At 53.5% G+C, this 27629-nt stretch overlaps 1 protein-coding gene across 1 annotated transcript in view; it reads right to left on the reverse strand.

The window, feature by feature from the left end:
* Nucleotides 1–1604: 1604 nt before the first annotated feature.
* Nucleotides 1605–27629, reverse strand: part of LOC129022344 (sphingomyelin phosphodiesterase 4-like) — a 29627-nt gene continuing 3602 nt past the window's right edge. Inside the window, 20 exon segments of the mRNA XM_054468460.2 lie at nucleotides 1605–3078; nucleotides 3237–3328; nucleotides 3331–3364; nucleotides 3512–3643; nucleotides 3893–4126; nucleotides 4480–4685; nucleotides 5299–5462; nucleotides 6234–6334; nucleotides 6787–6877; nucleotides 7395–7540; nucleotides 11339–11425; nucleotides 14530–14602; nucleotides 17596–17727; nucleotides 22545–22696; nucleotides 22821–22872; nucleotides 22974–23092; nucleotides 23481–23556; nucleotides 23716–23858; nucleotides 25098–25184; nucleotides 26733–26816. Coding sequence (XP_054324435.1) covers nucleotides 2749–3078; nucleotides 3237–3328; nucleotides 3331–3364; nucleotides 3512–3643; nucleotides 3893–4126; nucleotides 4480–4685; nucleotides 5299–5462; nucleotides 6234–6334; nucleotides 6787–6877; nucleotides 7395–7540; nucleotides 11339–11425; nucleotides 14530–14602; nucleotides 17596–17727; nucleotides 22545–22696; nucleotides 22821–22872; nucleotides 22974–23092; nucleotides 23481–23556; nucleotides 23716–23858; nucleotides 25098–25184; nucleotides 26733–26771 — 2490 coding nt within the window. The 5' untranslated portion in view covers nucleotides 26772–26816 and the 3' untranslated portion in view covers nucleotides 1605–2748.

A 27629-nucleotide genomic window follows, 5' to 3' on the forward strand; every position in this document is an offset into this window, starting at 1 on the left:
TGGCATCACTTGAGCCCAGGAGTTCAAGACTAGCCTGGCAACACAGTGAGACCCTGTCTCTACAAAAAAAATTAAAAATTAGCAGGGTGCGGTGGCGCATGCCTGTAGTCCTGGCTACTTGGGATGCTGAGGCGGAAGGATTGCTTAAGCCCAGGAGTTAGAGGCTGCAGTGAGCCGTGATGGTGCAGTGCACTCCAGCCTGGGCAATATAGCAAGACCTTGTCTCAAAAAGAGTTCTCTCTCATTTATATTAGAAATGTCAGGGTTATTGGTGAGAGCTGGCCTTTAGGGGATCTAACTTGCTCTTGGATGTCCAAGGGGAAAGGTATAGATTTCTCCTGACTGTACAGGGCCTCTGCTTGTGAGTTGCTTGCACAAGATGATCAGAATCTGACTTACCTCAGATCATGGGGGCGCTGGTATATCCTAGCAGCAGAATGTGTTGGTCGTGGAAGGGAGTAGGCCACGAATGGGATCCAGGGAACAGGATTGCCTCGGGGCAAGGAGGACGATGCAGAGGTGCAGGGGGCAGGGGTGGTGTCAGGACAGCCTGAAGCTGCGCTGCCAGAGGCTCTGGGCCACGTGGTCAGAAAAGCATCTGGATTTGGCCTGTTAGCAGGGGAGTGTGGCCCGATGGCAAAAAGTCAAGGGCATCCTAGGAGCTGAGGAGGCAGTGGCAGTGGCAGTTAGGGCAAACCACTCTGGAAGCGTCCGGGGTGGAGACGAGAACGTGCAAGAGCTCCTGCCTCCAGCCTGGCCTCCCTCCTCCTTGTGCCCCAGACAGAACTGCTTCCCCTTCCCCTGAGTTGCTCCAACTCCAGTCCTTCCCCAGAAGTCCCTCACAAGTGCCTCCTGGTCGGGCACCCACAACTGCATTTTGATTCTGCTCTTGTCCCAGCAGTCCCATTTTCTCTACAGTGAGAATTCTTGGCAAAATTTAAATCCCATTTTATTGGCGAAGTCCCTACCCCCCTACCTGGAAGTGGCTGGAAACTAGCTGCCCGCTGCTGCCCTCGCTCCCCAGGCAGAAGCCACTGAGCACCAGCTGGCCTGTGGCCATCGCTGTCCAGGTCCCAGCCACCAAGACCCTGACCCCTCACTCAGCATTGCTGTTCTTGGTTCTCAATGCGTTTTTGTCTGCCCCCCACTCCTGACCAAACAGTTCAGCCCCCAGCAACTCCCGCAATCCTCGGAGCTTCTGGAAGTCATAGACTTGGAAGCCATAGACTTGGCGGCACATGTTCCCAGTGGTCAGCTTTTGAGAACGGGGTCTCACTCTGTCACCCAGGCTGGAGTATAGTGGCATGATGAAGGCTCACTACAGCCTTGACCTCCTGGACCCTGACGATTCTCCAAACTCAGCATCCCAAGTAGCTGGGACCACACATGTGAACCACCATGCCTAACTTTTTGAATCTTTTGTAAAGACGGGGCAAAGTCTACTGTGCCTCTGAGAGGAAAGCATAGGAAGCCAGAGGCCCAGGCCTGTGGACACTGGGGGGAGGTGCCAACAGGGTGCCCAACAGTTGTTTCTGCAGCCCCCGTGTGCTCGGGGACTCTGCACAGGTGAACCTCCTAGAGACTGAGCCCAGGTGCCAAAAGACTTAGAATCAAGGACAGGTTTATTCAGATCCATGGTCATTACAAGCTTGATTTTTGGTCACAGGCCCTAAAATGCCATTATTCTCAGTTTACATCAAAATACAAAGCCCAACATTTACAATTTGAAAAACATTAAAGCAAACCTCCGAAACCCCACACTGAAAACAAAGGCTTGGTTTGGAAATCACCACTGAGATGCTGTTCTCCCTCACATGTCGTCTGTGGGGTGAATGAAGGTGAAGACCCCGTGCTGGTTTCTGTCAGAGAATCTTTAGTTGTATATTTTGAATACTTAAGTACCATTGAACGGTTGCCATGTCTTTGAGCACTTGATGTTAGTGAAGTGAGAATGCTTCTAACCATCTTTGGCTGCAGAGCAGAAACTGGGAGAATCCGACCCCATTGACCCAGCAGTGTCCCCAACGCCTGAGGACCAGCACCCATCTGTGACAAGGCACAGGGGTCTGCGATGTTGGCCACTGCTCTGGGTGATGTGCTCAATGGCTTGGGGTCTGCGGTGAAGCACCCAGGCTCTGGTAGGGTCTTAGGCTCCTGAAACATGGAATTCTACAGCCCAGTCTTGGAACAGCTGGGAGAACATGAAGAATGCCCCTCACAGTGAAGAATCAGGAGAGCCACTCTAGTTTTCTCACAACTCTAGAAACTGATTCTTTCCTGGAGTGGAGACTTGAGCCACCATCCTGGTCCCACACAGGGAGAGGACGAGCCACAACCCACTCTGCCCACCTCAAGGCCAGCCAGTGGGGAGGCCAGGCCCAGGCGGCTGTTGGCAGGCTGGCTCCCAAGCTTGGTGCAGCAGAGTACCCAAATGGGCACTGGAAAAAAGGCCCCGAGAGCTGGCTTGGCCATGAGTCCTTGGCAGAGGGAGAGAAAGGCCGGCGCTGAGCTCTGCGCTGTCACAGAGCGTGGCTGTTGAGCCCTGGTAGCCACTCCTTTGCTGGGGCCCACCTGCCTTCCCTTCTTGGTTGCGTTTCCTCTAGATGCCTCTGCGGCTGCAGGAACCCCACTCCAGAAACCCGAGGATGACCGTGTTCCCTCCTGGAGGGGCTTCCCAGGTCCTCTCAGGCCCGAGGGTGGGGCTGTGTGGCAAATCCCTCCAGCCTGCTCTGAAGGCAGCTGACACCTTCAGGGCTGGTGCAGCTTCCCCCGCTCGGTCAGCAGTGTCATGGCAGAGGCATAGAGGACGTAGCCCAGGGTGAGCAGCAGCGTGCACGGGAGGGGCCCGACGCAGAACAGAGAGGCCACGAAGAAGGCCAGCAGCAGTGAGACCAGCGTCCGGTAACTGCCCAGGAAGCGCAGGCTGAGCCTGGGGCCGAGGGTGTGGCCGGCCACCTGCCTCCGCCCCACAGGGCTCAGCAGGTGCCTGCTGGCCAGCCCAGGTTCTGTGAGGTGGTAGCGACAGAAGCGGCCGAGGAAGTCATCCCAGGAACACAGAGCCACCATCTGTCCTGCAAACTGAAGCACAGACAGAGGCATGGGGGTGTGGGGTGGTGGCACCACAGGCCTCAGGACAGCAGTACCCCACCCTCACAGGTCACCCCAGGACTGCACCCCAGGCAGGAGCATCTAGAACCCTCTCCAAAGAGGCCAGGCCAGCCCTCCTGCCCACTCACTCTGTGGTTGATGGCAGACGACAGCCTGAAGAGCGTGCGGACCAAGCTGGCGATCTCATAGCTCCAGATGGGCTGCAGCTCCGGGTCCCCCGGTACTCAATTTCAAACCTTCGCAGCCCATTGATAATCTAGAAAGCCAGGCCATGGGGACGGGTCAGAAAACACAGCCCCGCACACAACTCAGAGGAACCTGATGGCCTCTGCTCACGAGAGAGGAGGGAGCTGGGGACGGGTCAGGGCCCAGCCCATGCGCCTCTGAGACACAGGCCTCTCACCTGGTACCGCCCCAGGGGCGTAAGGATGAGTCCGTCCTCACCCACGATGCAGTCAGGGAGTTGCTTTTTTCCATTCTCATCCTGGGTGGTGCCCAAGGCGAGTGTGAACTGCCTGAGCTGCGCTTTGCTGAGCTGCCAGAGAGAAGTGCCACTGCCCTCAGCATCAAGATGAAGGGAGGGGACAAGTCTTCAGCCCACCAGCCTACAATAGTGGCAACAAGGGGATCCAGATATGATGCTCGGGGTGTGGGCCTGCCTCCCACAACACTGGGTCCATGTGTGGGGCCTGGGACTGGTACGTGGCTGACCACAGGCTGGGTGGAGTGGATCCTTCAGGGAAGGGGACCCTTATGGCCATGGGGCAGGCCCCAAAGCTCATACCCGGAATATCTGGCACAGGTACTCCAGGGCCTTCTCCAGGTATTCATCTGTCTTCCGGACGCTGTCTTGCCCCATCTCGTCCAGGTCGTTGGCTGTGTAGGAGCCGCTGGTGTCCATGGAGCTAAAGCCCAGCCATGAGAGGAAGGAGTGGCCAGCCGGGCTCTCCACACACTGGTCCGAGATGGACTTGGCTGTGTGTTTGGCCTGTGTGATGAGCTGAGCGAGGCGCAGGACCTGCAAGGGAGGCGTGGGCAGGTCACCAGCAGGACAGGCCTGTGCTGCCACCCAGGCAGGCCAGCCAGGGGCCCCAAGAGCAATGCACAGCCAGACTGCCGAGTGTCAGGAGGAGTGGCTTCTGCCAGAGGACTTTTAAAGACTAAAGGATGATCTTCTACATTTGAAATTTCCCAATAAACACTGCCTTCATTATCAGGAAAAAATTAGACTTTACTAAAACGGGGGAAGGACATACGGCGTCAAATCTACACCCAGCCTCCCTCCTTCCTGCTGGATCACAGCACTTCCCGGGTTCTGCTCAGCCCCATGGCTCCAGGGGCCCTGAGGACAGGCACCGCTGACCCACTCACTAGGGTGTGGACCTCGGGCCCAAACATCGGGGTGTACTTGCAGTCCTGGCCCTCCAGGCTGTAGACGTGGCTCTTCACCTTGAAGGAGGCATCTGTGACCGCTGATGGCCAGGGTGACAGGAAGCTCCCAGTGAATGTGGGGGCCGTGAAGAGTCAGTGCTGGCGGTGGGGAATGACCATCTCTGGCTCCAGGAATAGCTGCTCACCTAGAAGGCAGGAGACGAACCTGGCACCCACTTCCGGGGGGCAGAGTACCTGACTGCTGCCCTTAGGATTCTGGGGTGCCTCCGAGGTGTCTGGGGAGCCATGACCCAGGGGTGTACTCCTGAGGCCCTGCCTGGCAGCATCTCCCACACAGTAGGTGGCTGACCTGGGGAGGGCGGATGGGGGAGCTGGTGGCTCACAGAGCCCCTAGCGGTGTCTGCAGGAGGTAAACAACAGGAGGATCGACAGAAACCAACGCGCAACCCAGCCAGGATGAATGCACGGCAGAGACCAGGCTCACCTCCTGAAGCGGCCAACACGAGTTGCCAGGGAGAAACAGCGGGGTCACGGGGACGCGGCTTGGACCGTGCAGCCCCCCTCTGTGGGCACACCTGCGATCCCCCACCCAGTACCTGGCGGCTGCAGGGCAGGCAGGATGCAGCCGGTTTCAGACTTCACCACAGAGATGTGTCCCAGGAGTCTCCACAGTACCCTTTGCCGGGGCCCACTGTGGGCATGTGGGTCCCTCTTAAAGACCAGCCACCACCAGCTAAGGGCCTGGCCCTGGTCTGGCTGGGTCGACATCTACCCGGCTGACTCAGGCTGAGGACTTACCTTTCTGAATCATCTCAGCCAGGATGGGCTGGGCAAAGACTTTGGCCACTCGGAACACCATGAGCGCATGCTTGGGGCTGACCAGGTCTGTGCGGAGCACGCGGTTCAGGAAGCCCACAAACAACTTGGTGTACATCAGCAGGTTCACCTGGACAAAGGGTGCCCTGGGGACCGAGGTGGCAGGTTGGGGCCAGCCTTCCAACTGGAGGCAGGGTCTGCGCCGGTCCATGCCCCTAATGCCCTTGCTCACCCTTGGGCTTTCAGACTCTCCCTGGCCAAGATGACAAGCTGTCACAGATGACAGCTCAGGGGGTCACGGGCAGGCAGGGAGGGCAGGACAGAGGCAGGTAAGACCCAGGCCCTCTGAGGACGCCACATCCTTAGCAAGGCTGAGGCCCCTTTCCAAGTGGACGGAGGCCACCACGGCAGAGGCCGGCCCAGAGCCTGAGGGGGCTGAGGGAGGATCCCCCAGAAGGTCCAAAGGGGAATGCCTTTAGCAAGGAGGGGAGGGGTCAGGGGCCATGCCAGGTGCCACAGAAGCCTGGGGGTCTGCTGTGAGGATCAAGCAGGGCATGAGGGGAAGACGGCCTCCCTCATCCCCTGCTTGATCACCACTGCTCTGCTCTGTGCTGATGAAGGTCAAGGGATAGTTTGGGGGTGGCTGAACACTCATGTGGGACAGAAGGGAGAGAGGACAGGGCAGGATGGGTCACCCACGGCTTCCATGAGAAACCAATTCTAGGGCCTGGCAAAGTTGAGCCTAGGAAGGGCTGGTCTGTGTTCCACTCGGCAGGGGCTGGGAGAGGACTTCAGGAGGCCACGGGGACCAGGGCCAGGCTGACCCCAGCACAGGCCGCTGGCTTGGTCTCCACCCACTGGAGCAATATCCACCCGTGGAAGCCAGTGGCCTGTCTGTGAGAGGGGCTGAGGCTCACCATTTCTCCGACACACACCAGGGCTGGGAGTCGCTGCCCGGAGCCTGCTTGTCAGGCGCATACCACCACGGCTGCAGGTAGCTCAGCCACATTTCCAGGACCTGTGGGGGAGGTGTGTGCTGAGGGCTCAGTGGCTGGGGGCCAAATCCTCCGGTGGCCTGGAGCCCAGGTACCAGGAGGCAGCTGGGTGGGACTGACTCTTCCCACTTCCCCCAGAGGGCGCAGGAGAGACGCGCACAGCCCTGTGAGGTTTGGCTCTCTTGCTGGCCCTCCAGAAGCCAGGGTGGGCTTTTCCCAGCCCAGGGGGCAGAGTGCTCCCTGGTCAGGAAAGGGTGGGAACCTGCCCTGCACCAGAAAGGTGGGACAGGGCAGGGCTTTCCTGAGCGTTAGCTTTGGAAACTCAAACAGAAAAAACAATGTGGCCCTCCAAGACCCCCTCCTTGCCAAGGCCTCTGTGATAACACTTGCTCTGCTCCTTTATCTGCCCCAGAGGACCTCCCACCTCAAGGCACACAGAGGACACAGGCATACGTGTGACGGGGCCAACACTCACAGCTCTGAACGATGCGTCCAGGGGCCAGTGGCCAAAGCAATGCTGCAAGAAGAGGTAGAGTATCTGCTGGACGAACCTTGGGACAGCGGCCCTGCAGGGGATGGGGAGGGTCACCTGCTGCTTGCCCAGTAAGGAGGCCCCGCTCACAGATGAGCCCAGGGCTCCCATCAGTGAGGGTCGGCTCTGCCTGGGGAGAGCACTGGGCACCTCTGGGAGGTTCAGCCCCATTCTTCAGAGGAAGAAACCAAGGTTCAGAGAGGTTAGGGAACATCCCAAGGACACACAGCACGCAGGCGGCCGAGTCAGTGTAGCTCCTGCACACACCTCACCTCAGTCCCATACAAACAGCCCACTCTGCTGGCCCTGGTGGGCCTGGCAGTGAGGGCCACCCCAGCTCTTCTGACAGGATTGAAGAATATGAGATGCAAGAGATGGCAGCACAATGGGGCCTCTCTGGCCAGTCTGGAGAGGCCTCACGTGCTCTGTGAGCAGAAAGGGACTCCCCTCACCCTGCCCTCCATGCCCTGGGGAGAGGTCGCTGTGGGCGACACCTTAGGAGGGGAAAGTGGGGGAGACAGCAGCGGTGGGAAGCCGCAAGGGCCACCCACCGTTTGAACTCCTCCAGCGGGCTGGTGGCATGGGAGTAGGCAGAGGGTGAGGCCTGCTCTGGCTTCAGGCTGTTGGCAAAGGCGTGCAGGTGCTTCAGCAGCAGGCACACCACCAACACATGCTCCTCAGTAGGCGTGAACGACTCCTAGGTGGAGAAGGAGGGGTGAGGGCCTGGGACGGAACACAGCACCTATAGCACTCGGCCTCCAGGTCTGACCACATCCCGCCCCGAGCCAGTTGCTCTGCTTCCCCATAGGAGGCACAGCCAGGCCAGGAGTGGGGCCACCCCCTGGGGCACCACTGTGCCTGGCACCCAGCGGATGTGCCTTGCACTGCTTGGTCTGAACTGTGACCAGCTTGTGGTAGGGAAGTGCTTGGCCCAGCGCCCACACAGCCCACCCTGGGGAGGCCTCACTAAGACAGACACATCTGCAGAGGGCCTCCCAGCCCTGCTTCTGCACCGCTGCAAACTCGCAGCAGGTGGCACAGGCTGTGTCCTTGGGCACTGGTGCCTGTCTTGATCCCCAGGGCAGGAGAAAGCCAGCATCACCCACAAGCTCTGGATCCAGGGTCTCCCACCTGCCTCCCAAGTGTGTGCAAAAAGCACATGGAACCCAGGTGTGGTGCCTCAGACCTGCAATTCCAGCACTTTGGGAGGCCGAGGCGGAAAGATCGCTAAGAAGAAGTTCGAGATTAGCCTAGACAACATAGGGACACCCTGTCTCTACAAAAAATTTTTAAAAGTTAGCTGGGTGTGGTGGTGCACACCTATAGTCCTAATGACTCAGGAGGCTAGGGTGGGAGGATCACTTGCTCCCAGGAGTTTGAGACTGCAGTGAGCTAGGCTCGTGCCACTGAACTCCAGCCTTGGTGAGAGTAAGACCTTGTTCAAAAATAAGAACCCCATGGCTTCACTTTCCTCCCCAATTCCTTCCACCTGCTCCTCATCCGGACACAGCCAGATGAGAACTCGGCCCAGTAGAAGCCCCGGGCGTCACTTCCTCTGTTGCCCAGGGACCTGTGGTCAGGAAAACCCCAAGACAAAAGCACAGTCAAGCATATTAGGCCAAACTTTTTTTTTTTTTTCTCTTGAGACAAGGTCTCCCTCTGTCGCCCAGGCTGGAGCACAGTGGTGCGATCTCAGCTCACTGCAACCTCCGCATCCACATTCAAGCGATTCTCCTGACTCAGCCTCCTGAGTAGCTGGGATGACAAGTGTGTGCCACCATGCCCAGCTAATTTTTATTTTTCGTAGAGATGGGGTTTCACCATGTTGGTCAGAGCTCAGGTCTCCCAAAGTGCTGGGAATACAGGCATGAGCCACTGCATCCAGCCTAGGCCAAACTTTTGATTTGTAACATACAAGCAGGATCCTGGAGATCTAGCCAGAGAGGAAAGCCTTTTTGGTGGCCATGGGCTTCCTCTGGTTGCTTAGCATTGGAAGGGCAGGTGGGAGCATCGAGAGTAGACGAGGGCAGGGAAGTGGGGCGCTGAAGGCAGAATCCTGAGTCTCAGTGGACATGCTCACCTCTCCATGCTTGTCCACTAGCCCTTTGGTCCTTGACACATCTGTGCTGCTGAGGCTGGTACAGGGCCCGGCCTCCGGGTATATCCTGGGATGCTGTAGACCCCACACGGGCCACTGCCCATATCGCTACCCACTCAAGTCTCCCCGTCAGGAAACTGTCCCCACAGATCCAGGTGACACACCCCACAGATCAGTGGCTGAGTCTGAAGATGGAGCTATGGGGTGGGAGGCATTTTCTTTTTTTTGAGACAGGGTCTCACTCTGTCACCCACGCTGGAGTGTAGTGTCGTGGTCTGGGCTCACTGTAGCCTCTGCCTCCAGGGCTTAAGGGATCCTCCCACCTTAGCCTCCTGGGTAGCTGGGAACACAGGCACACACACCACCACACCAGGCTAATTTTTGTATTTCTTTGTAGAGACAGGGGTCTCGCCATGTTGCCCAGGCTGGTCTCAAACTCCTGAGCTCAAGCAATCTGCCTGCCTCAACCTCCCAAAGTGCTGGGATTACAAGCGTGAGCCATCGCGGCTGGCTATTTTCCTCTATCTGTATTGTTAAGTCTTTGGGCAATGAATTTGCATTCTTTTGGAAGAAAGTGCCAGGTGCGGGAGCTCACGCCTATAATCCCAACACTTTGGGAGGCCAAGGCAGGCGGATCACTTGAGTCAGGAGTTTGAGACCAGCCTGGCCAACATGGTGAAACTACGTCTCTACTAAAAATACAAAAATTAGCCGGGTGGGTGGCACATGCCTGTAATCCCAGCTACTCAAGAGGCTGAGGCAGGAGAATCACTTGAATCTGGGAGGTGGAGATTGCAGTGAGCCGAGACCATGTCACTGCATTCCAGCCTGGGCAATGGAGACTCCGTCTCAAAAAAAAAAAAAAAAAGACGGAAGGAGAAAAGTATGAGACATAATACCTGTACCTATACTGCGCAACTAGAAGGGCACCAGTGGGGTGGGAAGTTAGACCACGGTCTTTCTCCTCCTCCAGTCTCAGCCCAGGCCCTCCCTCCAATCCTGGCCTGGGATCCTGAGCTGTAACATCCACCCTGCAGCTCAGGGGAGGGGACGACCTCCACATGGGAACTGGAAAACTGCCTTCCCCTGCTGGTGCACTTGCCCCACCTCACCTGGTCCTTCTGAAGTCTGGAGGGCCCACTGTCCGCCCCTGCCCCCGGCAGTCACATGGAACCCTCTCAGGCTATTTTCCCACAGGTTTGCTGAGCCAAACTTCTCCCTCAGCTCTGCACCCCTCCTGGGCCATGTTCCCACATGGAGTCCCTGGCCACAGTCACACCTGCTTGCTTCTTAAGGATGTGTCCCCAAAGCCACACATTTCCCACTGGGCTGAGACTCACAGCACCTCAGCTCACACCACCTGGGTCTCGCTGGTCACCCATCCCACCATGGGGTTTGCCAGATGCTTTCTGGACACTGTCCTCTCTCCCTGGCGCAAGCCCTCAGGTCCCTCCTCTCCTCTGCAGTGGCTCCTGCAGAATGAGGTGCCCCCATGTGCTGTGGCCGCCATCCCAGCCCACCAGCGCTCGGGGCCAACACATTTTCTCATCTTATGCTCAAATTCCTGTTCATGTGTGCTCCTTCCCAGGTGAACGGGACAGATCACTGGCTGTGAGCACAACCCATCTCCCCCAGCTCTCACAGATTCCTCTGTCATCCCTGAAGTCCCCTACAGGTCTGAACTCTGCTTCCCTGACCTCAAAGCCATCCACACACTTGTCATTTCTGCCTAGGCAGCCACAACCTCTATGAGGTCACCACCCACTCTAATCTGCCTCTGGAGGTGTGTATGAGTGGCCAGGGCTCCCCGAGTGAAGGCCCGGGTCCTGGCTGGGCTGTCAAGGACTGACAGCTTCTGTGGGCTATAAGGGTCAAGCCCCAGGTCCTTCCTACCCCCCTGCCTCACACACAGGCTCTGGGTCACAGCACCTCCAGGCTGGGTGACAGTTCTGAACAAGGCAGAACCCACACCACCCGTAAGTCCCAGGCCTCTGCGTCTTCAGCTCCTTCCTGAGTGCCAGACCTTGCAGAGTGCAGTGAACCCAGCCACTGCTGATGCCTGAGGACTCCAGCTCTTCAAACCAGGGCCAAGCATGGGGCCTCCAATACTGGAGATCTTGTGACACCTCCACTGGCCGGGAGCCTAGACAGCCAGGGCCACATGCCCACATGCCTCATTCTGCCACACAGCCACCACCCCCACCCCCAACCAAGCTAGTCTACAAAGCCATGGGCCAAGCCAGGCTGGAGGCTGACCCCTGCCTCCCCCCGACACAGGGGCTTTGCTCTGCTTGGAGCTAGCCTCTAAGTCACCAGTGGCCGGCCCCAGCGGCCCCTTGCTTTGCCAGGCATGGACACGCACTCTGGGCAGGGGGAAGGGAACGAATGAGCCAGTACTTGGTAGGCATGGAGGGCCTGGAGGCTGGGTTGGGCGGGGCTATAGAGGGCGTTGGAGACACTGAGTCGGTAGTGCAGAACCATCAGCTGAGACATGGAACAGATTGATGCCAGAAGAGGCAGAAGAGCAGAGGACAAGAGGATGGGGTGGGGAAGGGGAGAGATAGGACCAGATGCGGGAAGGGGAAGCAGAGAGAGAAAGAAAGCAATGAGAACGAGCCCAGGAGTGAGGAGAAAAAAACAAAAACAAAGCACGGTCAGTGACAATCCAAACAACTGCAATCCCAGCAGCCGCGGGCCAGCGCAGCACCCCGTTCCGCAGCCAGGCCAGGGCTGTGGCCACATTCTCCTCGCTTTGGAGGCCCGGGCAGAGGGACCCTCCAGGTTACCTGGGTGGCCCCTCAGTATTGCTGGGGCCTAAAGGCCTCTCTAGCTCCTTGGAGGGGCCCAACTCACTGCCCTTCAAGATGGGACCCACTCTCCCCAGTGACTCTGAGGTCACACTATCTGTGGCACATGCAAACCAGAGCCCTCCAAGAGCCCAGGGCCCTTGCTGGGACACACTGCCAGCCACCAAGACCTCAAGATCCTGAGGCTCAGAAAAGAAACCAGCGGAACATGTTCCAGGAGGAGGACTCTGCCCAGAAGACACATGTGGAATTGACTGGATTTCCCTGGGTTGCCTTAAGAAATTTACCAAATTGGTATAAGACATGATCAATCCCTATGTGTCTAAAACTCAATCAATGTCTCCTCCATGACTGGCTCTCTGAGAACTGAGGGAGAGGACAGGTCCCCAAGGGTAGCACAGACACGAGGAGCATAGGCTCAAGCCACCAGGCCCTGCCCTCCACCCTCACAGTCCGAACGTCAGCTAAGGCGGTGTGCACATCAGCTCTGACTCTTGCAGGCAGCCTCTCCTACAGCACCAGAAACTCCCACCCTCCATATACAGTGGGTTCCCAAGGGCGGGAGCCCCCGAGGATCTGGCCACAGCCACACAAACCCAGAGGCAGCAGGAACCTGAGGCTGAGCTGGCTCCTAGCCAGGACCCTCCAACCTACTGCCCTGCAGCACCACGGCCTGCCGAAGCACCCCTTCAGCCCAGTGCAGCCAGAGCCGGCCTGGCGCACATCCTGCCCCGCCAGCAGCATGCCTCCTGCCCAAGCAGCACACCCACTGGGCTCCACACAGGAGAAATCAGAACACACGCCAGTCGCCATGACACGCAGAGCATGGAGTGAAAAAGCAGGGCAGGGAGGTGTTGCCCTCCACAGCCTTCCTCTGTGCCAGACCTGGGGCTCAGGGAGGAATCAGACACATAGTTCCCCAGTGTGGCTCTGCCCTTGCTTGCAGGAACACAGTGGCCTACAGCGCCATGGCCATCCTTACTGCCCACAGGGCCACTGGGGAGCAAGCACGCACCCTAGACTCAAGCAGGGTGAGGAGGATGACCCCAGGAGCCTCACTTCCTGCATCTGAAAATAAGGGCTAGTGGGGATGGGCAAGGATTTCTGCATGGCAGTACATGTAGCACAGGCCTGGGCAAGCGGCAAGAAGCCTTGGGAGACACAGACCTCCACAGCTGCCCTTCTCTGGCTCCCACCCACCAAGTTTTCTTGCGTTTTGTGTTTTGCCTGAACTGGAAGAGGCGAAGAGCGGAGCATCTCTGGGTACTTGGTCCGGCCACTGCAAGGTATTCTGAGCAGGGTCCACCCACCCCAAGGTCTGGCCAAGAGGAAGCAAATGTGGGGAAGAAGGGAACTGCACCTCCTGCCCTCCACAGGGACAGCCCCCTGCCCTTCCTCTGGCCCGTGAGGACACAGAATCCTCACAGGTGACAGCCCAAAAGAGCCTTTCTGGCTGACTCTTGAAAGTAGGTGTGCTTCCACTCCCTCAGAAGGCAGAAGAAGCAACAGGAACACAATGCAGTACAGTGGCCCCTGCCCCTGCCAGGCCACGCCACGCCACATGCATGAGTGCTGAGTGAGTGTCCCAGAGCCCCGCGGGAGGAGCGGGCCCAGGGAATAACCAGGCCCCCAGGCACCAGCCAGGGTCATGCAGCAAGTCTGCTCTGGAAACAGGAAGGGCACTGCAGGCTCTTTGTGACTCAGGAGGCCCAAGATGGGGTCCTCAGCTTTTCCCCATTCTCCACCCATGTGATTCTGAGGGTGAGGATTTGGGGGACCCTATGCTCTGAGAAAGCCTCCACATGGCAAAGCATGGGGCCATGGAACTGGCTGCAGAGACTGTGGCAGAAGCACACCCACAGCTCTTCACCAGAACCAGAGGAAAAGTGACAGGATGCTCTTCTGAAGTTTAACTCCATCACCCACATTCTGGAGGAAGCCCTCAATAATTCTGTCAGTGACAAAGCCAAAGTTTCCCAAGCATGCTGATGCACAGACGCCATGGGCACCAGACAACGTGGCTGATGCCACTTTAGGCAAGGGCCTGGATGGGCATGAGTCAAGCTGCTCCATGGAGGATGACTGACTGGAGATGTAAGGTTCACCTAGCTGCTTTCTCACTCTGACCAGTCCAGGGGTGGTGCTAGCTCCAGGAACAGCAACAGCAAGAACGACCCAGGGCCTCTGCCACCTCCATGCATCTGAAAGCAGCGTGCTGCCCAGAGAGAGAGTGGGGAGAGGCGAGGCAGAGGGAGAGGAGGCAAGCCAGGCTGCATGCAGGGGCCAACAGGTGCCACTCGCCACGAGAACGGCTGCTTGCTCATGCTCTGGAGGAGGTGGGGGAGTAGGGGGAGCAGGCAAAGGAGGCTCCAGGCCACCCCTTTGTGGGAAAGCACAAAGGCACTGCTGATGGTCAAGGAGACTGACAAGAAAGTGGCTCCCAGAGGCATCGCAGCTCCCCTGCCCCCAGAGCAAGAGCACCACAACCTCATCTGTTCCCGCTGCCAGGGAGGGGGCTCAGGAAGCTGCACAGGGATGGACCCGGAGAGGCCAGACTTCCAGGCCTCAAATATCTACAGGTCAGGGTGCAACGCCCCCTGCCCGCCACCGGAAACAAGAGAACGATGCCCACTTCTTATTCGGCTTCTGAGTGACAGGTGGGTGGTGGGTTTCTGCTTCTCACCATCCAGCCTGTGAAAACTCACTCAGAGGCAGGATAAGAAGCAGCAGGTTGAGCAGGGTCAGAAGCAGGAGGTGGGAAGGAAAACTGTGGAAACATACTGTGGCGTGAGGGGACTGCATTTTTTGATACATCTCCAAGGAATAGTGATGAACCCACATTTCAACAAAAACCGGCAAAAAAGCATTAGCTAGTCAAACCATTCTCAACAATGGTGCCAGACCATCCAGTGGGGAAAGGACAGTGTCTCCAACAAGCAGAGCTGGGAACACAGAATACCCATGTGCAGAACAGTGAAGCTGGGCCCTTCCTTCACACCATCGCCAAAAAATAACTCAAAATGGGTAAGTGACCTGAGGATAAGCACTAAAACCATACACTCTCAGAAGAAAACATGGGAGAAAACTTCGTAACACTAGATTGGGCAATGATTAATTAGATATGATGCCCAAAGCACAGGCAACAAAAGGAAAAAAAAAATAGACAACTAGACTTCATCAAAATCAACACTTGAGCATGAAAAAATACTATTGACAGAGTAAAAAGGCAACCAACAGGCACGGTGGCTCAACCCTGTCATCCCAGCACTTTGGGAGGCTGAGGTGGGTGGATTACCTGAGGCGAGGAGTTCAAGACCAGCCTGGCCAACATAGTGAAAATCTGTCTCTACAAAAAATACAAAAATTAGCTGGGTGTGGTGGGGCATCACACCAATAATCCCAGCTACTTGGGAGTCTGAGGTGGGAGGATTGCTTGCGCCCAGGAGTTTGAGGCTGCAGTGAGCCAAGACTGCACTACTGCACTCTAGCCTGGCAACAAAGTTAGACTCTGATTAAAAAAAAAAAAAAAGGGGCTGGGCACAGTGGCTCACGCCTGTAATCCCAACACTTTGGGAGGCCAAGGCAGGTGGATCACCTGAGGTCAGGAGTTTGAGACCAACCTGACCCAACATGGAGAAACCGTGTCTCTACTAAAAATACAAAATTAGCCGGGCATGGTGGCGCATGCCTGTAATTCCAGCTCAGCTACTCGGGAGGCTGAGGCAGGAGAATCACTTGAACCCAGGAGGTAGAGGTTGCGGTAAGCCAAAATCGCGCCACTCCACTCCAACCTGGGCAACAAGAACAAAACTTGGTCTCCAAAAAAAAAAAAGCAACTCAAGTGTCTACCGAGAGATGAATGAATAAACACAATGTGGTACATCCACACAATGGAACACTATTCAGCCTTAAAAAGCAAGGAAATTCTGACACATGCTGTAACATGGATTAATCTTTAGTCCATTATGCTAAGTGAAGCATGCTAGTCACACACAAATAAGTACTATGTGCTACAAATACTCTGGGTATGAGATCTAGGAGTCAAATCCATAGAAACAGCAGAATAGTGGTTGCCAGGTGCTGGGTGGGGAATTGTTTAATGGTTTGATTTCTTTGTTTTTTATTCAAAGAGATGGGGTCTCACTGTGTTGTCCAGGCTGGTCTTGAACTCCCGGCCTTGAGCAATCCTTCCCTGCTTGGCCTCCCAAAGCGCTAAGATTAGAGGTGTGAGGCCCCTGCGCCCGGGCTGGTTCAGTTTCAGTTTTGCAAGATGAAAAGCATTCTGGAGATTGGATGCACAACAACATGACTGTATTTAACACTACTGACTGTACACTTGGAAATGGTTAAGACAATAAATTTTATGTTATGTATATCTTACAATTAAATTTTTTTTCTTAATTAAAAAAACAAAAAGGGCCAGGCACGGTGGCTCAAGCCTGCAATCCCAACACTTTGGGAGGCCGAGGCAAACGGATCACTTGAGGTCAGGAGTTCGAGACACGGTAAAACCCCATCTCTACTAAAAATGCAAAAATTAGCTGAGCATGGCAGTGGACACCTGTAATCCTAGCTACTCGGGAGGCTGAGGCGGGAGAATCACTTGAACCTGAGCGGTGGAGGTTGCACGGAGCCAAGATTGTGCCACTGCACTCCAGTCTGGACAACACAGGGAGACTCCATCTCAAAAAAAAAAAAAAAAAAAAAAGGCTTTGGTCCAGGGAACAGCAGAACCTTCCAGTTCTGCCCTATAAGCCCTGTGTCATGATCTTGTGCCCTCTTCATGGCCAGCACAGCCCACAGTCCACACAGCCAAGAGTCATCTGGGCATCATGGTCCCCTCTGTGAACAGGCGCAACAGTTCTTACCATTCCACCCTGCAAGGATGCTGTGAAATGGTATGGAGGCTTCAAAAAGTGCAGCACCCCAAATACTAGGAGTTATATACAAGATGGGAGATAGAAACCTATCTTATCTACATGCCAGGCTGTCAAAAGCAAGGCTGTGGCTACCAAGTCAGCCCCAGGATCCAGTGTTAGAAGCAGCACCTGCTGAATCTCTCCGATGTGTGCCTAGAAGACATAGCCAGGACCTGGGAGTTGGCCAGCACTCAGGAAGTGAGCTAGCCCATACCATCCTGACAGGTTGGAGCCCCTCTGGGCAGACAAGGAAATCAGTCACCTACTACTTGGATCCCCTGAATCAATGGAAGGCCTGTGGAGGCTGCACAGACCCCTCACCATTCAATGTCATGGAAACCAAAAGACTCTGCAACAATAATATCACCACAGGCAAAACGAAACAATTTCCATGGACAGGGGATCCTGGGATGAAAAACACCGTCAATGACATTTAAGTTAGAAGGGTGGGCAGATTTATTTTCATGTTTTCTAAATGTCATAGCAGGAAAATACCAACAATTTAGAATCAGCCCCGGGCTGAGGGGCTGCCTCTGGGACTCTGCCCCACATAGTGGAAGGTGGTAAACAGTTTCTTGTCTTTTTCTTTTTTTTTTTTTTTTTTTTTTGAGATGGAGTCTAGTTCTGTCACCCAGGCTGGAGTGCAATGGCACTATCTCAGCTTACTGCTGCCTCCACCTCCTGGGTTCAAGCGATTCTCCTGCCTCAGCCTCCCGAGTAGCTGGGATTACAGGCACCTGCCACCGTGCCTGGCTAATTTTTGTATTTTTAGTAGAGACGTGGTTTCACCATGTTGGCCAGGTTGGTCCCAAACTCCTGGCCTCAGGTGATCTGCCCACCTTGGCCTCACAAAGTGCTGGGGATTATAGGCGTGAGCCACTGTGCCCAGCTGGCTGAAGAGTTTCTTTTGACCAGCTCAACTCTCACCTGGAGCAGAGTTTCTGACCTCCAGATCTCATGGGAGTCGGGGTCTGCATTCACAGACGTCTGATGAGAGATGTGTCGCTTCAGGAGGCTAGTGTGGTAGAGGCCATAGGAAGCAAAGGGCATGGCTGGTGTCCTGAGGGAGACACAGAAACAGGCCCGAGTTAAAGGCTCCCACTGGCCTAGCCAGGGGCAATCTGGATATCAAAATCAATGAGAGCAGGGACAGATTACAACTTGTTCAATAGCACAATGCATACCTCCCCCCCAGCCCCCTGATCTACACTGATATACCTGAATAAATAAATAGCCAAGAGAAAAGTCTTCCTTACCACAGAGTGACCACTGACCCACTAATCAATGAAGGAGGGATAAAGTTAGAGAACCACCGTTTGGTAACCGCCCTATTAATAGCTGATTTGGTCAAGACTCAATAGTGATGTTGGGCATAGGGGCTCACACCTGTAATCCCAGCACCTTGGGAGACCAAGGCAGGAGGATTTCTTGAGGCCAGGCATTTGAGATTAGCCTGGGCAACAAAGTGAGAACCCATCTCCACAAAAACACTGAAACATAAAACAGCTGGGCCTGGTGGCATGTGCCTGTAGTCCTAGCTACTTAGAAGGCTGAGGAGGGAGAATGGCCTGGGCCCATGAGTTGAGGCTATAGTGACAAATGATCGTACCAACTCCACTCCATCCTGGGGTGACAGGGCAAGACCCTGTTTCTAAAAAATTAAGAAATTTCCAGCCTGGGCAATATGGCAAAACCCTGTCTCCACAAAAAATACAAAAATTAGCCAGGTGTGGTGATGCCTGCCTGTAGTCCCAGATGCTTGGGTGGTTGAGACGGGAGGATCACTTGGGCCCAGGAGGTTGAGGTTGCTGTGAGCAGAGATCGTACCACTGCACTGTAGCCTGGGGTAAGAGAACAAGACCCTGTCTGCAAATAAAATCAATTTGAAAAAAGGGGAGAATCAAAAGTGGATGTTAATACTACTGATAATTACATAGTCTCCATACATCTTCCCAGTAAATTCTCGCTATCAATTTTTTTTTTTTTTTTCGAGACAGGATCGTATCCTGTTGCCTAGGCTGGAGTGCACTGATGCAATCACAGCTCACTGCAACCCCAACCTCCTAGACTTAGGCCTCCCAAGTAGCTGGGACCAACACCACCATGCCTGGCTGATGTTGTCCTTTTTAGTAGAAACAAGGTCGTGCTATGTGGCCCAGGCACTCACTATTAATTTTTTTCTTTTTGGTTGAGATACGGTCTCTCTCCGTAGCCCAGGCTGGAGTATAGGGGCATGATCTTTGCTCACTGCCACCTCCGCCTCCTGGATGCAAGCAATCCTCCCACCTCAGCCTCTCAAGTAGCTGGGATTACAGGCGCACACCACCATGCCTGGCTAATTTTTAAATTTTTGGTAGAGATGGGATTTTGCTATGTTGCCTGAGCTGGTCTCACACTCCTGAGCTCCAGCGATCCTCCCACCTCAGCCTCTCAAAGTACTGGGATTACAGGCATCAGCCGCCGTGCCCAGCCTCATTACTATTTAATCTGGGCACAAAGTATTTTACAATGGAAAAACCTGACCAACACCTTTTACACCCAGTGATAAAAGGGCACCTGGCAAGGACCAGGTGTCCCACTACGGTGCTCCTCCCAACAAAGCCCATGCTTGGCCTAGTCACCAGCAAATACCAGTCAGCCTAAGGGGCGGCCGCATGCTCTGGAGGGGTCAAGGTCAGGAAAGACAGAAAGGCAAGGGACCATTCCTGACTGAAGGGGACTAGAAATATCACTGCATACAGTGGGTGAGCCTGTGAAACATCACTGCACACAGTGTGTTGCCTGGTGGCAATACTAACTTCCTGGTGTGGTTATAGGCACTGTGACTATATAGGATAATGCATTCACTTCTAGGAAATACACTGAAATATTAAGAGGTCAAGGGGTGTCATATCCTGTAGCTTACTCATATTGGCTTAGAGAAAAAAAAGCACATACAATAGAGGTGGAAAACAACAGATGCAGCAAACTGTTAACAATTTGGAAATCTGGGTGAAGGGTCTATGAAAGTTTCTTTTTTTTTTTTTTCCCGAGACAGGATCTTGTTCTGTTACCCCAGGCTAGAGTGCAGTGGCACACTCACAGCTCACAGCTCACTGCTCCTGGGCACAAGTGATCCTCCCACCTCAGTCTCCTGAGTAGCTGGGACCATAGTTGCAGATCACCACACTTGGCTAATGTTTTTTTTTGTAGAAATGAGGTCTCCCAACGTTGCCCACGCTGGTCTTGAATTCCTGGCCTCAAGTGATCCTCCCGCCTTGGCCTCCCAAAGTGCTGGGATTACAGGTGTGAGCCACGGTGTTCGGCCTGCAAGTTATTTTTATTATGCATGGAAACTTACCTGTAAGTCTGAAGTTATTTCAAAATAAATTTAGGTGTGGAGGCTTGCACCTGTAATTCCAGCTACTTGGGAAGCTGAGGCAGGAAGATTGCTGAGGCCAGGAGTTCAAGACCAGCCTGGGCAACACAGCGAGGGATCCCCATATCTCTGCAAAAAAAAAAAATGTTAAATTAGCTGGCTGTGGTGATGCATGCCTATAGTCACTGAGGTGACAGGCTGGCTTGAGTGATGATTGTGCCACCAAGTGATGATTGTGACACTGCACTCCAGCCTGTGTGACAAAGTAAGACCGTCTTTAAAAATACATAATGGCTAGGCCAGGAGCAGTGGCTCACACCTGTAATCCCAGCACTTTAGGGGGTCGAGGCAGGCAGATCACTTGCGGTCAGGAGTTCAAGACCAGCCTGCCCAACATGGTGAAACCCTGTCTCTACTAAAGATACAAAAATTAGCTGGGCGTGGTGACAGGCACCTGTAGTCCCAGCTACTTGGGAGGCTGAGCCAGGAGAATCACTTGAAGCAGAGACAGCGCCACTGCACTCCAGCCTGGGCGACAGAGTAAGACCCTGTCAAAAAAAAAAAAAAAAAAAAAAACCCACAGTGGACCAGTGTAGTGGTTCATGCCTGTAATCTCTGAACTTTGGGAGGCTAAGGCAGGAGGATCACTCAAGCCCAGGAGTTCTAGAGCAGCCTGGGCAACATAGCAAGACCCATCTTACAAAAAAATAAAATAAAAGCTAGGTGTGGGGGTGCACGCTTATAGTACTAGCTACTTGGGAGGTTGAAGTGGGAGGATCACTTGAGCTCAGGATGTCAACGTTGCTGTGAGCTGTGATCACAACACTGCACTCCAGGCTGAGCAACCCAGCCAGACCCTGTCTCAAAAAAAAAAAAAAAAAAAAAAAAAAAAAAAAAAAAATGCTGGGCGCAGTAGCTCACACCTGTAATCCCAGCACTTTGTCTGAGGCCGAGGTGGACGGATTGCCTGAGGTCAGGAGTTTGAGGCCAGCCTGGCCAACATGGTGAAACCCCATTTCTACTAAAAGTACAAAAATTAGCTGGGCACACTGACCTGTGCCTGCAATCCCAGCTACTTGCGAGGCTGAGGCGGGAGAATCGCTTGAACCCAGGAGACGGAGGTTGCAGTGAGCCAAGATCGTGCCACTGCACCACTCCAGCATGGGCGACAGAGCAAGACTCCGTCTCCAAAAACAATAAATAAAATAAAATAAATAAATAAATAAATAAACCCAAACCATATGTATATAATTTCTTTTCGTGTGTGTGTGTGTGTGTGTGTGTGTGTGTGTGTCTGTGTGTGTGTGTGTGCGCGCGCGCGCAGTGGTGCAATCTCAGCTCACCACAACCTCCGCCTCCTGGGTTCAAGCGATTCTCCCGCTTCAGCCTCCCGAGTAGCTGGGATTACAGGTGTGCACAACCATGCCTAGCTAATTTTGGTATTTTTAGTAGAGACGAGGTTTCACCATGTTGGCCAGGCTGGTCTCGAATTCCTGACCTCAGGCGATCCCTCCACCTCAGCCTCCCAAAGTGCTGGGATTACAGGCGTGAGCCACCACTCCCAGCCTACATATACAATTTCTAAAAGAAAAAATTAAAATAAAAAACCCAAAAAGTTAAAACAAGCAAAAAAACCAGGCATCAAAAACTGCTTGGCAGCTGAATTCTGCATCTAAGAGGGTGTGAATCCGCCTCACCTCCAAGTCCTCCACAGGATCAGCAACATTTCAGGGTCACTGATCACTGCCGCCACCTGGGCAGCGTCTCCTCCCTGCCGCTCCCTTTCTCCCCTCCACCCTCTGGGGAATCTGTCCACACGTGAATTGTAGGTAAAGGCCTGGCCTGCCTTACACATGCCAGCAGATCTGGGGTGGGCCAGCATCTGCAGGAAGGGGCCTGCATGCAGCTTCCTGGGGAAGGCGATAGGCCAGTGAGATTAAGGAGGGTCAAAGGTACACAAGCAGCTGCTGCTGGGGCAAGAGGGTCTCCTGGGAAGTCGGCCAAGAGGCCCTGCATTAGTGCCCACTGAGGACCCAGGACAGCCAGGCATGAGAGCCCCTGGTTCACACTCCCGACCTGTGCAGGCGCGCATCAGGCTCAGCCTGTTTGGACTGGCAAAACAGGCTCTTTGGCCCAGGGCCTCCCCTTCAAGACCTGCTCCTGGGGCCCACAGAGATTTCCATTTTTTTTTGCTCATAGGACAACCTTTCTACCCTGCTCACTGCCTCAGACACCGCCTGTGGGGAGGGCTGCTCCACACACAACACAACCCATTCCCATGCAGGCCTCCAGGGACCTGATAGCTTCAGTGATGGCCAAAGACACTGAACACTAAGGACAGATTGCCCTCCACACCCCCACCCTCCAGTCTGTGCTAAGACAGCTGGGGGTGGGGAATGAGGCATAAGAAAAATTGGGGAACCCTGGACAAAGAGTGGCAACATTGTCCCTGTGGGCGATGCAAGTGACCAGGCCACTCCCTTATGGAAGGGCCAGGTCTTAACAAAGGGCAGCCTTACCTGGAAGGTGGTGAGGGGCTGGTCCCCCCTGGGCTGGAGGAGAGTGGCAGGGGCACACTGCCTTTGGTGGGCAGGAACCATGACAGGTAGCTGTCCACCAGGATGAAATAGGCACAGTCTGAAGTACGGACGTGGAGGGACACAGGGAGTGGCTGGAAAACCAAGCTAGTTGTTAGCGTGGGCTCTGGACACTGCCAGGCCACCAAGCACCAACAAGTGCAGGGAAGCCCTGGGCTGTGGCCCCACCTCTCCCAGCAAAAGGCATCCCTTCCCTACCTTCTGAGTGATGAGGCTCAAGGCAAAGAAGAATATGTAATACTCGAATGATCTGAGAGCAACGTCAGGGTCAAACACGCAGGGCTGATGAGCCACCTCCACCCTCTAGTGTCAAGTGCTGGACCACCCACAGCCTCCCTACCTCAGGGCCACCAAAGGATACTCAGGGCCAGGTTCAGACCAAGGCCCCCAGTGTGGGGGAACTGGACCTTGTTGTGGTACAGAGGACTGTCAGGGAGGATGCACTCCTGGATGGACGCCTTCACAGGACCCTGCAGAGAGAGGCAGAGAGGCAGTGAGGCTTGTGGGCAGGTGCTGGTGCGTAGTGCCCGATACGCAGTGCCCCACATGCACAGGAGCACTCGGGGAAGGCTGCTGGGGAAGAGACCCACACACAGAACCCACCTGTGGGGACAGTGCCCTGCCTCTGAGCAGTGCCTGAACAAGAGTCTTTGCTTAGAACTTCTCCTACCATCTCATAAAAAGCTGCAGACAGCAAGGGTAGCAGCCATGCAATACCCATTTCCTTTGCCTCTCATACCCCCGGAACGAATCACTCCTCAATTTGCCCTCAGAGGACTGGAGAAGATTGCCCATCACCACAGGGCTGTGCAAGGCCCACTGCCCCGAGCACCACTCTCGCCACTGTGGTTTACTTACAGGCAGATAGGAGACAGGAAAGTCAAACTTATAGTCTTCAGCTTGAAGCTTATAAACCAACTTCATCATTGGGCCACTGAACATGAAACTGAACAAACAAACAAAAACAGGGCAAAGGAAATGCAAATTATCTTGCTTTGATTGTTTCTTAATCTTAAAAAATTCAGAGAGTGGTTTAAAGGTGGAATCACCGTAAGGAATCACCCAGCCTCTCTCCGGTGACCAACCTACCTACCCAGGGTCGAGAAATTCCATCACGATGCTGTACTCCACGGGATTCACGCGCCCCTGTAAGCAGCGGAGGTTCCAGCCAACAAGGACACTATCTAGGCTGCCGAAAATGCTCTCTACCAGTCATGGGAAGATGGTGTGCAGCTCCTGAAACAATGTGTGGTGAAGCCGCAGGCAGGACCAGCACCCACTCCTGCCCCGGCTCTAGTCCTGCACCACCTGCCGCCCAGCTCCCTCTGAGGAGGCCACTCCCTGGCTGAGACCTACGGGATCAGCCCTGCACCCAAAGGAAGCCTGGTGCCATGGTGCCAACGACAAGAGCAGCTTTGGGTTCTTCCAATGGGGTACATGGCATACCAAGCAGTGTTGCTTTAGACTTGGGCCAGTTAAGTAAGTCAGCCTCTGATCAAAATACATTTTTTGTGTGTGATAGAAAACTTAAGAAAAATTAATAAATAAACAGAAACGATGAAGAAAATTAAAAAATATAAAATTAAAAAAAAAAAATACATATTTTTTGAGACAGGGTCTCACTCTGTTGCCCTGGCTGCAGTGCAGTGGTGCAATTATGGCTCACTGCAGCCTTGACTTCCTGGGCTCGAGCAATCCTCCCACCTCAGCCTCCTGAGTAGCTGGGACTATAGGCACACACCACCACACCCAGCTAATTTTTAAATTTCTTGTAGAGATAGGTTCTCAGTATGTTGCCTAGACTGATTTTGAGCTCCAGGGCTTAAGGGATCCTCCCACCTCGGCCTCCCAAAGTGTTGAGATTACAGGCATGAGCCACCACAAAAAAAGATTCTTTAAAAAGTGATGCAAACTTCTGACTTGAAGGATGCTCTATCAGAAAGGAAAGCAACATCCTTTCCAGAGTGAAGCCCCTGAAACCTATTGCCATTTGGTATTAACTCCTTGTCTAGGCCAGCTTCCTGGGCTTGACAATTCCAGGTGTGATTTAAATACATATTTTTAGTATTTACATCAGGGTTTCTCAACCTTGGTGCTGTTGACATTTTGGGCTAGATACTTCTTTGTCGCAGGGAGCTGTCCTGTGCTTTGCAGAATGTTTCCAGCAACCCTGGCCTCTACTTCCTAGATGCCAGTAGCACACACTCCCCATCTACCTCCAGATGTGACAACCAAAAATGTCTCTGACATTGCCAAGTGTCCCCTTGAGGGACAGAGCACCTGTGGCTGAGAACCCCTGATCTACAAGTTCACATGTTTAGATGTGTCCATAAACATAATGGTCATGATAATGGCCAGGCCTCTGTGCCAGGCAGTGCTCGGGGTGGGGGCGGGGAGGGAAATTAGGAATTATAATAAAGTTCTTCAACGAATGTGTAAGACATGCTCCAAAAAGAGACATTAGCAGAACTATACCTTTGCTGGAAAATCCTCAATGACTTCAACCAAGTCTTGGCACTGCTGTGCAAAGGGCTTATTTATAGAGCCAGCTTTCAGGCTAGCCTAGAAGACAGAACAAAGTGAAAAAATCACGAGGACATTCACTCTGCCGCTTTTAGTGATACTCTGGCTTGAGTCAAACAGAAATCCAAGCAATAGGTTATGAGTCAGACCCATAACCACTGGCCTGGTTCCCCAGCCCCTCATGTGTGTCAGTGGCCCAAAGAGTACTACTAGGAGAGGCCGTAGTTCTATGCTCTCTGGACCAGGAACTATCAGCCTTGTTTCCCAGTACCCCCTCAGAGTGCTGCACATGATCAGAACAGGATTGACTTCTACAATCCATAAGTAGGGATTGGTCCCAGAGTCAGCCCCAGAGCCAGAAGAGGATCTTGATTGTGTTAAGGGCACTCCTCACAAACCACAGAGTACCACTGAGTTTATACGCATCAACTGGAAATTTCCAGCCTGATGGACCACCATGATTACACCGTTGTGATCATCAGTAAGAACGCCCAACATCATGGCTATGGCAGAAGCTCTCTTAAATGAGCTGTCCTTTATTCAGTAGACACTGAACCACTAAACCAATAACCTTAAAACACAGGGCAGACAAACATTATAGACGGCTTCAGCCAAGCAGACACTAATCATGAAGGCAATGAAGAGGCCAGAAAAGACTCAGGACAAGGACTAATGAAATCTACCTAGCCGTGGGATGTGAGGAAAGCACCCTGACTACAAGGAGAAAAAGGGCATCTGTGCGAATGGATAAAGATCAGGAGAAACGGCTATAATTTCAACCTAGAGATCTTTGCCAAAGGATATCTAAGACCTTGTCTACCTCCAAACGAGGGTGGATTTCACAGTGATTGAGACAGAGATGGAGACCTGAGCTATCTGGCCATGGGCCAGACCTGTTGACTCTAGTGGGGTGCACTGAGGAAGAATGTCCTTCCACATAAATGTTTACAAAAACACCTAAGAACTAAAATTAGGAACTTTCATCACCAATACTTGCCTCATATCTAACTTCTCACTTCTCAGTGTCATTTTTTTTTTTCTTTCTAAGTCTTTACTATGTTGCCCAGGCTGGTCTCAAACTCTTGGGCTCAAGTAATCCTCCTGCCTCAGTCGCCTCAGTAGCTGGAACTCCAGGCATGAGCCACTGCACTCAGTTCTCAGCATCATGTTTAATACTTAAAGTGCAACCTAGCAGCCCTCAGTACAACAGTGTCTCCGTTTTTCACTGATGACAGTTATGACTGATCATTAGAATGCTTGGTATCTATTTAAGAATTTACAAGTCATGAACATTCTGATATACGTCCTTCTCACTTGCTCTTCCTCCTCCTCATACCCTTGGGAAGTAGAGAAGATAGAATTTGAATGAACTTGTATGAGAAAACCCAGAGCCCAGAGGTTGAGTAACCCCAAGGTCCTGTAGTAATAAGGAGGCACAGTCAAGTTAAGGAGTCTGCCATTGTTTCCATCACATGCCCCTAAAAAACAACCACTATAGAATTATTCAAGGCAATGGGAAGAACACTCAAGTCCCACAGCTACAAAACTATGGCCACACTGACACTCATGCAAGCAGTTGATACTTACCAGTAGAAAGCTGGGCTGCTGCAGGTGAGGGAACGCCATAGCAGCCTCCAGTAGAGAGTTGAAAATGGCCTTCTTAGCAAACCACTGTGGAAAAACAAAGACAAAATCTCAACATCTGCAACACAGCAGAATCTTTTTATATTTTTCTTTAGACACAGGGTCTCATTCTGTTGCCCAGGCTGGAATGCGACAGCATGATCATAGCTCACTGCAACCTCAAACTCCTGGGTTCAAGCAATCCTCCCACATCAGTCTCCTGAGTACAGGCACGTGCCACTATGCCTGGCTAATTTTCTTCTTTTTTTTAGAGACACGGTCTCGCTATGTTGCCCGGGCTAGTTTGTCAGGCTATGATGCCCAGGATCCTGGGCTCCACTGATCCTCCTGCCTTGGCCTCCTAAGTGTTGGGGTTACAGGTGTGAGCCACTGCACCTGGCCCTGATAAAATATTACATAATTTCACAATGCCCAGGAGAATATCACACATTACATTACCAATTCACAACACACATTACATTGCCAATTCTCATGTCTTATTTATTGATTAGAGACAGGGTCTTGCTTGGTCGCTCAGGCTGCAGTACAGTGGTGTGATCATAGCTCATTGCAACCTCAAACTCCTGAGCTCAAGTGACCCTCCTGCATCAGCCTCCCAAGTAGCAGGGACTACAGGCAAACATCACCAAGCCCAGCTAATTTTTGTACTTTTTGTAAAGATGGGGGTTTCATCATGTTGCGCAGACTGCTCTTGAACTCCCAGACTCAAGCGATCTATCCGCCTCAACCTTCCAAAGTGTGGGATTACAGGCGTGAGCCACCACACCCGGCCAGCTATTCCCATCTTTTATAGAAATGCTGTTCTCAACCGGGCACGGTGGCTCCCGCCTGTAATCCTAG

The sequence above is a fragment of the Pongo pygmaeus genome, chromosome 22 (assembly GCF_028885625.2).
Source record: "Pongo pygmaeus isolate AG05252 chromosome 22, NHGRI_mPonPyg2-v2.0_pri, whole genome shotgun sequence".
NCBI classification, from domain to species: domain Eukaryota; kingdom Metazoa; phylum Chordata; class Mammalia; order Primates; family Hominidae; genus Pongo; species Pongo pygmaeus.